Source organism: Acipenser ruthenus, chromosome 1 (genome assembly GCF_902713425.1).
Source record: "Acipenser ruthenus chromosome 1, fAciRut3.2 maternal haplotype, whole genome shotgun sequence".
Taxonomy (NCBI): domain Eukaryota; kingdom Metazoa; phylum Chordata; class Actinopteri; order Acipenseriformes; family Acipenseridae; genus Acipenser; species Acipenser ruthenus.
The window spans coordinates 52713779-52726518 of record NC_081189.1 but is presented as its reverse complement, the minus strand read 5'-3'; the positions used below and the strand labels follow the sequence as shown (position 1 = coordinate 52726518).

The 12740-nt window shown below is 38.4% G+C and overlaps 1 protein-coding gene across 3 annotated transcripts in view; it reads right to left on the bottom strand.

Moving 5' to 3' along the window:
- Positions 1-4828: 4828 nt before the first annotated feature.
- The window catches only part of LOC117421281 (netrin receptor UNC5C), a 294417-nt gene continuing 286505 nt past the window's right edge, over positions 4829-12740 (bottom strand). For all 3 annotated transcript variants that reach the window (XM_059026125.1, XM_034035478.3, XM_034035479.3), the window contains 2 exons: positions 8248-8426; positions 4829-7323 (listed from right to left, as the gene is read on the bottom strand). In XM_059026125.1, coding sequence (XP_058882108.1) covers positions 7164-7323; positions 8248-8426 — 339 coding nt within the window. In that variant the 3' untranslated portion in view covers positions 4829-7163. The remainder of the gene's footprint in view (positions 7324-8247; positions 8427-12740) is intronic.

Sequence of the window (12740 nt, the reverse complement as noted above, 5' to 3'; positions counted from 1 at the left end):
TTGTTAAAAAAGTTTGACATATCCAATAAATTTCGTTCCACTTCATGATTGTGTCCCACTTGTTGTTGATTCTTCACAAAAAATTACAGTTTCATATCTTTATGTTTGAAGCCTGAAATGTGGCAAAAGGTCGCAAAGTTCAAGGGGGCCGAATACTTTCGCAAGGCACTGTATATATATATATATATATATATATATATATATATATATATATATATATATATATATAGCGGCACTACAGTAATTATAACTGTATTTTTATTTTAAAATTATGAAAGCAGTCCTAAAAATGCTGAACACTTTGATTTAATTCCATTTCATATTTCTGTTAAGTAAAACAACTGCATTTCTATATGGCTGTATTGGGTGGGGGAATTTTCTTAAATGCGTTTAACTTTTTACCAAGATATTAATGGTTGACAATATGAGTTTAACATAAAAAACAAGTTGAAACCATGATGCGCCACTATAATATTTAAGGAAGCAAGTTTATAGCAACTATTAAATATTTTATTTAAAATCACTATTAAGTTTTAACTAAGTTTTAAATAAACAAGTGAACATAGTTTTTAAATGTTGTTAATTGATTTCATTTATACGACCCATCTATGTTTCAGTGACCGCATTCAAAGAGGTAGAGCAAGCGGCAATTACAGGCTACTGGGCGTGTCGGGTAGAGACACAAAGCAGCTTCTCTGAATAGGGACGGAAGTCTGCACTGGGAGGCCAGGAGGTCTGTGGCCTGAAATCAGTTCCATGAGGATGGCTGCAGAGAGCCAATATCCCCTGCTGAGCAGACAGCATTCTCACACTGTTATGGGCGTGTGTCTTTCTGAGCAGACCTGACAGAAATCCACTACCTTTCAAACACTAAAAGGTACACGCGACAAAAAATGACATTAAAAATAAAAAAAATAAAATAACTTAAAAACTAAATTTCAATCAAATTCTAACTATCTTAGGGAATTAGGTCAACGGAGACACCTACCTTGGCGCCAAGAACATAACTAGCTATTAAAGTTTTTTCTCCAGGTCTGCTGAAAATTTACATAATAATTCTTATTGTACACAGGGGACATTTATGTTTTGAACCCCTTTTAACTTTTTAAATATAAGTCCTGTTGAAAGATTTAAAGATGTATTGAAAGATATACAGATCTAAAGAGACAATGGCGGTGTTTACATGCAAGTTTTAATCGCGCTACTATAGTGCATTCATGACGTGTCACGCGCAAATGACGCATGATTGTGCTCGTTCCAAAAGTGCACGGCAAAAAAAGTGTGTGACTTAAGTGTCATTACACTTTGGTAAAGCACGGTAAAGTGCGCGCTAATTGGCCTAATTAGTCCCATAGCAACAAACTCCACAGTTGTGCAAAATACAAATGATAGACTTTCATGAAATAACACAATACCTCCTCCACTTCCCCTATGTAAAAGACGGCTATTCTCTGGGATACAGTCTTTCTGTCCTCCTCTGTAGCGTAAGTAAAATTTTCCTTATCCCAGTCTTACTAATACAAATCAGTTAAATATCCATCCATCCATTATTATCAATCCGCTTCTCCTGATGAGGGTTGCGGCTAAATTATATATAAATTGCATATAGAGATGTTGATTTATACCATTATTTATTTTTTTCAGTGTATTATGAACGATGCATGAGAATTACTAGATCGTTATGACCAGCATTATTATCATAATAATAATACTACAAATAATGTAGCTTTTTTCCTGCAGGATGTTTCAAGCTTCCACCCCTTCTGACAGCACGCAACACCAGCTCCGCTGGACGGATGAGGAAACTCGTTCCTCCTCCAAATTATTGCGGACCTGTGGGTTATGGATCAACTGGATCGACCTCGCCAAAGAAATGCCACCATTTTCACCAGTATTACCGGTGCTCTGGATGAACTTGGTATAAATAGAATGCTCCTGCAGGTACGAGATAAATTCAAGAAACTGAAATATCTGTACCTGCAGGAGAGAAAAAGCCTGCAGTCCTGCGGTCAAAGCTCGAGGTCCAAATTTCGGTTCTGCGAGGAAATGCACCGGTTAATGGGTGACCGGCCAGTGGCAGTGGCATCGGACCATTTACTGGAATCCATATCCTCCCAGACGTCCTGTGAAATACCAGCCCCATCAATACAATATGGTAATTGCGCCAGTCATCATTTACTTTTCTAAATTAAAATATGCTACCGCTAAAGTTAGCTTGATGTTTGATATTCGTTTCGACTCAAGCTAACCCGACATGAATGAAAATGGCTGTATCTCGCCAACCACAGAAGCTAGAGTGCTCGAACCAACTTTAATTTAAAGTAGACCAATTGTGAATTGTTTCACAGTCTCTGTTTTACATGTGAATCCTAAGAATCATTTCTGGAAAATAATAACAGACCGCACACACGCACACTTAGCCTCAGCCACGCGTAAAAGGGCTTTATCTCCCCAACCACAGTAGCTAGAGTGTCCAAACCAACTTTAATGTGAAGACCAATTGTGAATTGTTTCACAAGCTCTCCTTTACATGTGAATCAAACAAATAAATTGTGAAAAACAATAACATACCACATATACGCACACAGCCTACCTGACACACATAAAATGGCTTTATCTCCTCAACCACAGCAGCTACAGCGCTCTAACCAACTTTAATTTAAAGGATGCCAAATGTGAATTGTTTCACAGTCTGTGTTTTACCTGTGAAGCCTCAGAATAATTTGTGAATACAATAACAAATCGCATATACACACCACCGTCCCAGCGTCAATTAAAAGTGCTTGATATCCCCAACCACAGCAGCTAGCATTTTCAAACTAACTTTAATTTAAAGAAGACCAGTTGTGAATTGTTTCACAGCTTCTGTTTTACATGGGAATCCTAATAATAATTTGTGAAAAAACAAATGGTTGGGGATATCAAGCCATTTTACGCATGTCAGGCTAAGTGTGTGCGCATATGCGATATGTTTTGTTTTTCATATATTAGTCTTAGGATTCACATGTAAAACAAAAGCTGTGAAGCAATTCACAACTGGTCTTCTTTAAATTAAAGTTGTTTTCAACGCTGTAGCTGCTGATCCAGGAGCACCGTCTGATGGGCCTGGAGTACAGAAGGATGTACAGTCTGACTGCACGCACCGCTGCTAGGCAGGATCGGCAATACAGCCACCTTTTGGAAAGACTGGACCATGCTGATCAACAGCACCAAGAGATGGTTGCGTTGCACACTGAATTTCTGCACACAATAACAAGAGAACTGCAGTTGCCTACCCCAGCTCCCGCTGAGTTGGGCACCCGTTCTGCTGTGCGCAGTCCTGCCGAATCAGCGGTCCAAGAAGTTTGTACAGAGCAATACCCACTCGCTTCTGCAGCGCACAGGTATACGGACATGTATTGGTGACGGCTCCATGTCCACCCTTACAAGTTCCACCAGTTGGTCAAACTTAGCTCGCATGACCCGAAATGTTTCAATCCATTGTTCGTCAGAGAAAAACTCGTGAAGCACAACCTCCTCCCACCAAACAGAGGGACAATGATGCACCCGCATTCGTCTTTCCTGCCGATGCACAAATAGAGGTCTGTACATAGGGACGAAGTGGATGAGGGTGTCTGCTGGAAAGAAAGCTCTAGATGAGAAAGCAATAGATGCACGATTCCTTTCCTGCAGACCCATTGCATGGGACTGAAGGAGTTCTTCCCATACAAGACTTAATCTAGCTAGTGTTTGTCTGCGTCTTCTCCATCTATCCATTTTTTTCGCAACTACGTTGTAAGTAGGCCTATGATTTTGTATACCCTTATAAATAATTAGCAAATACACACAAATTATGTATTTATTATATTAACAGCGTTTGTGTAAGTTTCCACATTTTCTGCATAATTAATTTTAATATTTCAACAAAGTACCTGTGTTTGAAACCAACACATCATGAATTGTTTTTAATATATTTGTTCCACATTAACGCATATTTGTGATTATTGAACGCATAATCCTTTTGTTTAGCACATTAACAGTTACGCAGTTGGCTAAGACTAATATATATATATATATGGGTGTGTGAAAGGACATCAGTAGCCTAAGAAGCATAAGAAAAGCAGTAATGGGAATTGGTGAGTGCTGTTGGTTTTTGTACACATGATAGTTCTACCATTTCTAGAACAACTAATTCTAAACAATAATAGTAATAACTATTATTATTTTCTTCTTCTTGGCAGCATGAACTGTTTTAACTGCAAGCCCTTTGCATTCTAGACAGATGGGGGGTAACTGTCTCTTCATCTCTGCCTAGCGCGTAAAGCCTCATGTAAACCCCTATGCATTATTTGAACAATATCCTTTATCGCGCAGCATCTCATTTCAGCGTGTTTGGTGACATTTAACTAAACCCTCCCAATATTTTATTATTAATGAGGTTGTTTGCATTTGGAAGACGAAATTCTCTCTCTAAAATAAACTCTCATGTAAACGTGGAAGCAGAACTGTCATGACCATAAAAGCGCGAGAGATCTGTTGTCACGTTTTTCAGTTTTTGCTTGTAAACTGCCCCAATGTCACAAAGTGTCTATGCTCCAAGGGACACCACTCTACCCCCTACCATTGCCAAGATATTAATGGTTGAAAAGTTTCACATAGAAACGAAGTGGAAACCATAATGCTGCTATAATATATGTATTCTTTCTTAATTAATATCAAACACTGTTTCTACAAGGGAATTCTCCAGTGCTATCTCTTTTTTTATCCTTTTTGGCTTTAGTCCTGAATCCTACTTGCTCATTTGATTATAGGCTGAATTAAAGAGACAAGAACAGTGTTCAGTGTTGCTTATAAATATAATTTATTACTTGTTTAAAAAGTATTTCTTACACTTTGAACATAGACTTGAGAGAAGAAATGCAAGCATTTGCAAGAAACCAAGTTATGTAGCGTGTCAAAAAAGACGAACAGCATTGCCACTATACAATAACTAATGCAATTGCACTTTTCTGTTCGTACTTCTTATAAAGGGTGCCAAATTTGCATAGTAGATACAGCTTTAGAAAATCAGCCATTTCTTACAAAAAAAAACAGGATACTGCACTGTTGGTAAATATTGTAAAACAAAAAGCTATATCTTTTTTGACAAATGTCAAATTAGACTCCTAGACATCAAAACATACATATTTCAGCACTTGATAATGATACAAGTCTGTCCCTTTTGTGTATTCATTTATCCTTGTTTTTTAGTTAAACATGCACACTGTCTACTCTGATGTATCTCGCAAATGTATGATTCATTTTGCAACTTAAGCAGTTACATCAACAATGTCATGAAATAATGATGAAAAAAAGACAAACAAAATGAAGCTTAAATATAGTTCCTGTTATACAAAGATATATAGATGAGTTAACTACAGTTTATATTACAGTGGCAGATGAGGCCAAAGTTTGCCATAATTGAATTTCAACACCTTTATAAAATGCTGAGAACACAGCATCTATCTAACTGTGTTTTGATCTACCAGAAACACATTTTGGGAATCACAGTACCAAAAAAAAACTGCATGACGCACCAAAGTATTGTACACTGGCAAACAACAATATTGTGAAGTCTTTGTAATATGGGGAAAGTAGCATCAAAGAGCAATGACCACAAATAATCATAATAAGAAGTAAATAAGCTTGAAAGGTCAATTGAACTTTATGTATGCACTTGCCCAAGGAAGGAGAACACAAATGAAGCATTGAATTAACTTTAATATTGCTCAAAACCTCTTGTGAATTAGTGAATAAAAAAGCATTCCACTTACAGATGTAACACTTAACATTTTAGATGTTTGCTAAACGCTACTTCCCACCCACAACCAGAAAAAACACAGAAAACAAAAATATATTTTCAGGAGCCACGATTGGAAAAAACTTCACACAATCATTACATGACATATAAATTAATATTTTTTTTAATTAATGCAGAGGAATCTGAGGAGAATAGATTTACAATGTTAACACTTAGTAAAATTAATTTAAAAAAATTGAAGCTATTTGACAACCAAGTATTGCAGTGTTGACGAGGTTCTAATTGACTGTATGTGTAGCCAGCGAAGTGACACCTCTTTGAACCCGATTTCTTTACTCTGCGTTTATAGGGTTTAATACATACTTATAGATCACAGGTGGCTCACTAAATAACACTTCAGCAGATGCAGGTGCTTAAAAGAACCACTGTATATCAAGCAAACACAAAGAATTAATACAATTATTGGTCAAGTTGTTTACAGCTATATTAATGATGACATATTTATCTCAAAGTAAGGCAATGATAACTAAAAAAACCTACAACTACAATATGATAATAATAATAATAATAATAAATATGGCGGCACAAAGGCCAAAGTTAGAAAATAATGATTGTACAGTAATGTAATGTCCTGTTTTATATTTATAGAGTGCTAATATATCATGAATGACTGGCTACTTCAGAAATGAGCAGTTCTCATCGCTGGCCACTGGATGGCAACAGCAAATAAGGAAAATGTCTATTTAACAAAAATACAAGCATTGGCATGGGATGTAGAAAGTGTTTAAAAATCAAGAAGCAATTGCAAATAAATATGTTTTAATAAAGCAGTGTATACTTAAATCCCTAAAGACAAAAATGCAAGTTGAGAAGAGAATACAAATAAGAATTTAAAATAACAACAAAGGAATTCATTGGATATATAACTGGTATTTTAAATGCTGTATTTGGTTGTCCAACTAAACCAGGAGGCAGCAGATGAGATAGGCCTTGGTGTTAGCTCATGTCCCGTTGTCTTGCACTCCTCAATCCGTTTTAATTTCATAAACACACTTAACACTGTAGAAATCTGGATTAGGAAAGATCATCCACAAAAATGGATAGCAGTATAAAGCGTTTCCTAGGAAACTGTATAAAAACTGTACCAAGGGAAGTACAGCTGAGATAACAGGAACTTTTGTTATAAGAAACTTTTGTTATAAGAAAAACATGACTATTCCATGACTCTGAATTCCCATTATCATATACATGGTCATTTTCATTTATTTTTTTGGAGAGAAAGTCCTTTTTTTCTGATTTCTTTAAAAGTCATTGGTCATGATCTGTGAGTAACTATGGTGTTTCCTGTCATCATACTTTCTTCTTAAAAGTACAGAGGCCTCTGTCAGTGTTCTGTTGCCAAGGAGACCACAGTCTCATGTCTCCCCATTTCTTCCAGGACAGCTGCCAGTGTGCTCAGGTTCCCATCAGGAAAGTGCTGAGCTTCCCAGAGATCCAAGATGACTCCAGTAGGACTTGACTTTGTGGCAAAGTAATTAAGATACCTTGGAAGAAAAATGTGAAGAATAGATTAGTTGTTGTGAGCAAGAATAATCTGCTTTAAAACTGTGCAACTGCAAGTTGCTCCCTGTGCAACTGTGCAATAGGAAGCTGTATGGTCCAGTGGTTAAAGAAAAGGGCTTGTAACTAGGAGGTCCCCAGTTCATATCTCTGGCTCACTCACTGACTCACTGTATGACCCTGAGCAAATCACTTAACTTCCTAGAGTGTAGAATGCTGGTATTAAAATATGAAACCCATATTCATTAGGAATTTCAGAACAATTTTCAGATATTCATTGGTTATTTTGTTCAAGAAAGTGATATAAAGTATGGGGGCTTTGTGTACCTTTCACCACTTTAGGTCAGCTTCCAACAAATCATTTAGCATTATTAGGCAACATTTTTTATCTCTGCTTGAGGAAGGCCCAGCTGGACTGATCGTGCAGGGGTATTCAGGTCAGGATTTAGATGCAATCGATGAGCTATGAAGTTTAGCTCTTGTGACTTCTGTCGGCATTGTCACTCAACTTTCATGAGTGATAAATGAATACGGTTTTATAAAGAAAAAAAAGTGATTTGTATTTCTTTTTTTCTACATCCTATAACTCCTCAATGACAAAAAGGAAAGTGTTATTTTCAATGCTTGTTAAGTAAATGTCTAAAAATTCTAGATACAAAAAAGCAAAACATAATTGAGCAAACAAGTAAATATATTGTTGTTGAAATACAAAAGTACATTTATAATTTTGAAAGTCATAAAGAAGAGTACATTTACTCTAATTCCACTTACCAAGTTTTGAAAATTATCTGCACAATATCAAGACAAAGAGTTCACTCTTGCCAGGTTCAAACTTGTGGATCCTGAATGCAGAGAGTCAAAGTACTCGGGTAAATGCTTTAGTGCGTAGATCAAGGACCCCTGCTTACCTGTCCAAACTCAGTTTGTGGGCCAACATTCGCCAGTCATTGCCTCGGGTTTGAGGGGCGTCCAGGCTGCCACAGAGCTTCTGTCGTATTGAGAGAGGGATTCTGAAGGCATTGGGTCCCACTAGAGTCGTGATGTTGCTGGCTGGGTCCATAAGGGATGTGTCAATGTTCTGGGTGTCCTACAATTGAAAGTGTAATACTTATTACTTTAATTGCCCTAAACTGGACAAATCCTAATACAGTGTATTAATATAAACAAAGTTGTTAAGCTACTGCGCTACAGTGTAGTTTCAAATTAAAGGAAAATGTGGTAATTTTAGATTGAGTAACTACACAGTACATGTAGAAGTACATTTGTCACTTCTGGGCGTAAACTGCTTTTTTAAACATGCAATAGTGCTCGTAGTGGATTGTGGGGTGCCCTAGCTGTATCTGTGTGATGAGGTTAACTTATTTGTATTTGTCCAGTGTGCAATGGAGGCTAGCACAATTGTCTCCCTGGTGCTGAGCACTCAACAAGAATTCTCCGCCTCTCACAGCAGGTCTTGTTTTAGCTCAGTGCCCACGTTCTGGCTGTTATCATGGTGTAGCACTTCCTTTTACCTACTTTAAGATACCACCTTCAGTCTACCGTCAATCCTAGCGACCCATATACACTCTCTACTGATGTCAATTAGATCAACCCACTTAAAACAAAGCAACCAAGGATGATGGCAAAATAGCCTACTTTCTCCCCTTAGCTGTGCATACGCTTCTGCTATAGTTGCAAAACAAGTGATATGGCCCCACCATTTATCCCAGCTGGAAACTCATTTAAAGGAACCCCATTGTGGATTAATTATTTTATGTACCGGTAGTACATTTTGCATATTCTGTATTGACAGAATTCAGCTGGAGAACATTGAAATGAGCCTTAATTTTCCTTAAGCAAAAGCAAGCCGACAACTATATATATATATATATATATATATATATATATATATATATATATATATATATATATATATATATATATAAACTGAAACTACAGATAAATTATAATGCATAATGTTCTTTTTTCATGTAAACATAAATGTTTTGTTTATTAAAAAAGGTAACTGTTGCATACTCATTACATCTTCTGTAATTGGATTAAAGCAACAAGTTACTTTTAATGTGTTAATCTCCAATACTGTTTATATTAAAATATACAGTAGTTCCTCAGAGACACAGAACACATCTGGTCTAGATATTGCTTTTCACTGTAACTGCTTATGTTGTTGCTCTTTTTAGCACTACATTACAAACACAAAATATGGAATAAAGACATCTGAAAGTTTAGGTATTATTAGTAATTAGTTATTAAAATGCCCTTAAATCCTTTACTATGTTTGGTCCAAAGATTTAAAAAAATAAAATAATAATAATAATAATAATAATAATAATAATAATAATAATAATATATAAAAGAATCCCCAACACTTTCATTATTAACTCCCCATTGAAAATAGATTGTAACACAAGTACGGACTGAAACCTTCATTTTAAATTAAGGGTGTCATTTTCTTTGTTAGGTGCTTTAATACATACAGTCTGTCATTTCAAGGGGAAATTGAGACATATGGCAGAAGACTCAAATAGTAATAACAGTAATATTTAACAGTGTTTAGGGGATGAATGATTAATTACACTATACATGAAATATAATCAAATACATTTTGTTTTACTTTATATACTGAGCAGTTATTTTCTTAAAAAACCTAAAGATGCAGAAGTGTAGTTTTATAGGAGGAGCTGTCAAAAACAGAAATACTAAAAGCTTTATTTATACTCATGCACATCACATCACATTAGAAGATAGTTATTCTGGTTATAATTTTCAATATGTTTGCTCATTTACAAAGAGTGCTCCCATGCTGGTGTGAAGTTAATCATATTGAGAAGGTGTTTACAATCTTTAAAGCTGTAAAGCTACTGAGCCTTGTTCCTCGGTATTCACCAAACCTTCTGTAGTTTAATTTATTAAAATTTGTATTTCTATACATCACACAATGGAAAGGCTGGAGGTTGGAATTATTAATACTTTATAGTAAGCATTGGCCGTTCTAACAACCAGGCATTTTAAATGTACAACAAGGCATACTGGTAAGGTCGCAGATGAAAGTATTGGCACCCTACATTTATTATACCATAATTCAAGGTAACAGATCAAGGAAAACCATTCAATAAACTTAAACAACAAAACGCTAAATACATCATTTCTAGTAATTAAACAAATAATCTTGTTGGTGAAATCTGGAGCCATTTTGTCTTACATATTTCCTTCAGCTCAGACAGATTGGATACACAATGCTTGGCTACAGCTTTCTTCAGATCAGTCCTTAGCATTTCTATTGGACTGAGATCTGTTGATTGTGAAGGCCATTCCAGAACTTTTATCTTTGTTTTCTTCAAGAATTCTAGAGTTGACTTAGCCGTATGCTTTGACTCGTCATCGTGTTGGAAGATAAACTGTCTGCCAATCAGCCTACGAGCGAATGGTATCATTGTACTTTGTCAATTATTTCTACTCTCTCACTCTCCTGTTCTCCACTCACGAACACCCAACCCCAAGTGAGTGACTCGTGCATCTATATATACAGCTATGCTGGGATTCAATTACTAATTAATCATTCATTTGAATCCCAGCACGCAAACTAATTTGTGCAATCCATGTGCCCACATACAAATACACACTTTACTCTGCATGAGAAGTGACTGTGCAATCCCTGTGCCTAAATACAAATATACATTTTAAATCACCCGTGCACCAGTACATATACACCAACATTAAGCTGCCACATACATACAATATAAAACACAAAAATACGCATAGGGGCGGGGCACCCCGCCACATATCTTCCCCCCTTGTGTGCAGCACACATGGTCTATGGCAGTGGAGATGAGAGCGGCAGGCAGTCCTCCCATGGCGGTGGAGGTGGGAGCGGCAGGCAATCCTCCCATGGCGGTGGAGGTGGGAGCGGCAGGCAGTCCTCCCATGGCGGTGGAGGTGGGAGCGGCAGGGAGTCCTCCCATGGCAGTGGAGGTGGGAGCGGCAGGGAGTCCTCCCATGGCAGTGGAGATGGGCGTGGCAGGCAGTCCTCCCATGGCGGTGGAGGTGGGAGTGGCAGGCAATCCTCCTATGGCGGTGGAGGTGGGAGTGGCAGGGAGTCCTCCCATGGCAGTGGAGATGGGAGCGGCAGGGAGTCCTCCCATGGCAGTGGAGATGGGCGTGGCAGGCAGTCCTCCCATGGCGGTGGAGGTGGGAGCGGCAGGCAGTCCTCCCATGGCAGTGGAGGTTGGAGCGGCAGGTAGTCCTCCCCTGGCGGTGGAGGTTGGAGCAGCAGATAGTCCTCCCATGGAGGTGGAGGTGGGAGCGGCAGGCAGTCCTCCCATGGCGGTGGAGGTGGGAGTGGCAGGTAGTCCTCCCATGGCGGTGGAGATGGGAGTGGCAGGCAGTCCTCCCATGGCAGTGGAGGTGGGAGCGGCAGATAGTCCTCCCATGGAGGTGGAGGTGGGAGCGGCAGGCAGTCCTCCCATGGCGGTGGAGGTGGGAGTGGCAGGTAGTCCTCCCATGGCGGTGGAGATGGGAGTGGCAGGCAGTCCTCCCATGGCAGTGGAGGTGGGAGTGGCAGGTAGTCCTCCCCTGGCGGTGGAGGTTGGAGCGGCAGGTAGTCCTCCCCTGGTGGTGGAGGTTGGAGCAGCAGGTAGTCCTCCCCTGGTGGTGGAGGCGGGAGCAGCGGGCAGGTCTCCTTTTATCACTGGAGACTGGTGCAGCTTCTCCCTCTCGCGCTGGTGACTCTGGTACCTGGGCTGTTGTTCTCTCCATGTCTGCCTCTAGGTAGCACAGGACAAGCTATACTACCTCCTCCAGTGACCTTGGGCGGTGTCCTCGCTGCCAGGCCCTCCATCGGTCCCCGTCTCTCTGCCGCAGGGCATCAATCACCATGGGCAGACCAGGATTCTCCTTAATCCAGTCCCATAGTTGGCTTGATTCTAGCTTGCCTTCCATTTTTATTTTATATATATATTCATCTCTTTTCACAGCTTCTTTGCTTTATTCTATGACATACCAAAGGCATGCAAGTATACATGATAAAATAGCTTTTAATTTCATCACTTTTCAGGAGGAATGAAGCATTATTTCAATGAGCTGTAAGGGTACCAACAAATTTGAGCACGTCTGTATATACACGCACGGTCATGTGATGCTGTTTAACCAATCAGAGGTTGTTATTTTTCCAAGCCGTATATATATATATATACATAAACAGTATATATATATATATATATATATATATATATATATATATATATATATATATATATATATATATATACAGTATATATATATGTATGTAAAAATTTCCAAGAAGTTGCGGCCACTGTGTATTAAAGTTGCGCTTTTGGCACGGTCATAAATATAATATATTTGCTTTCAAGATGGATGTTTGTTAATTTGTTCAAAAACAACA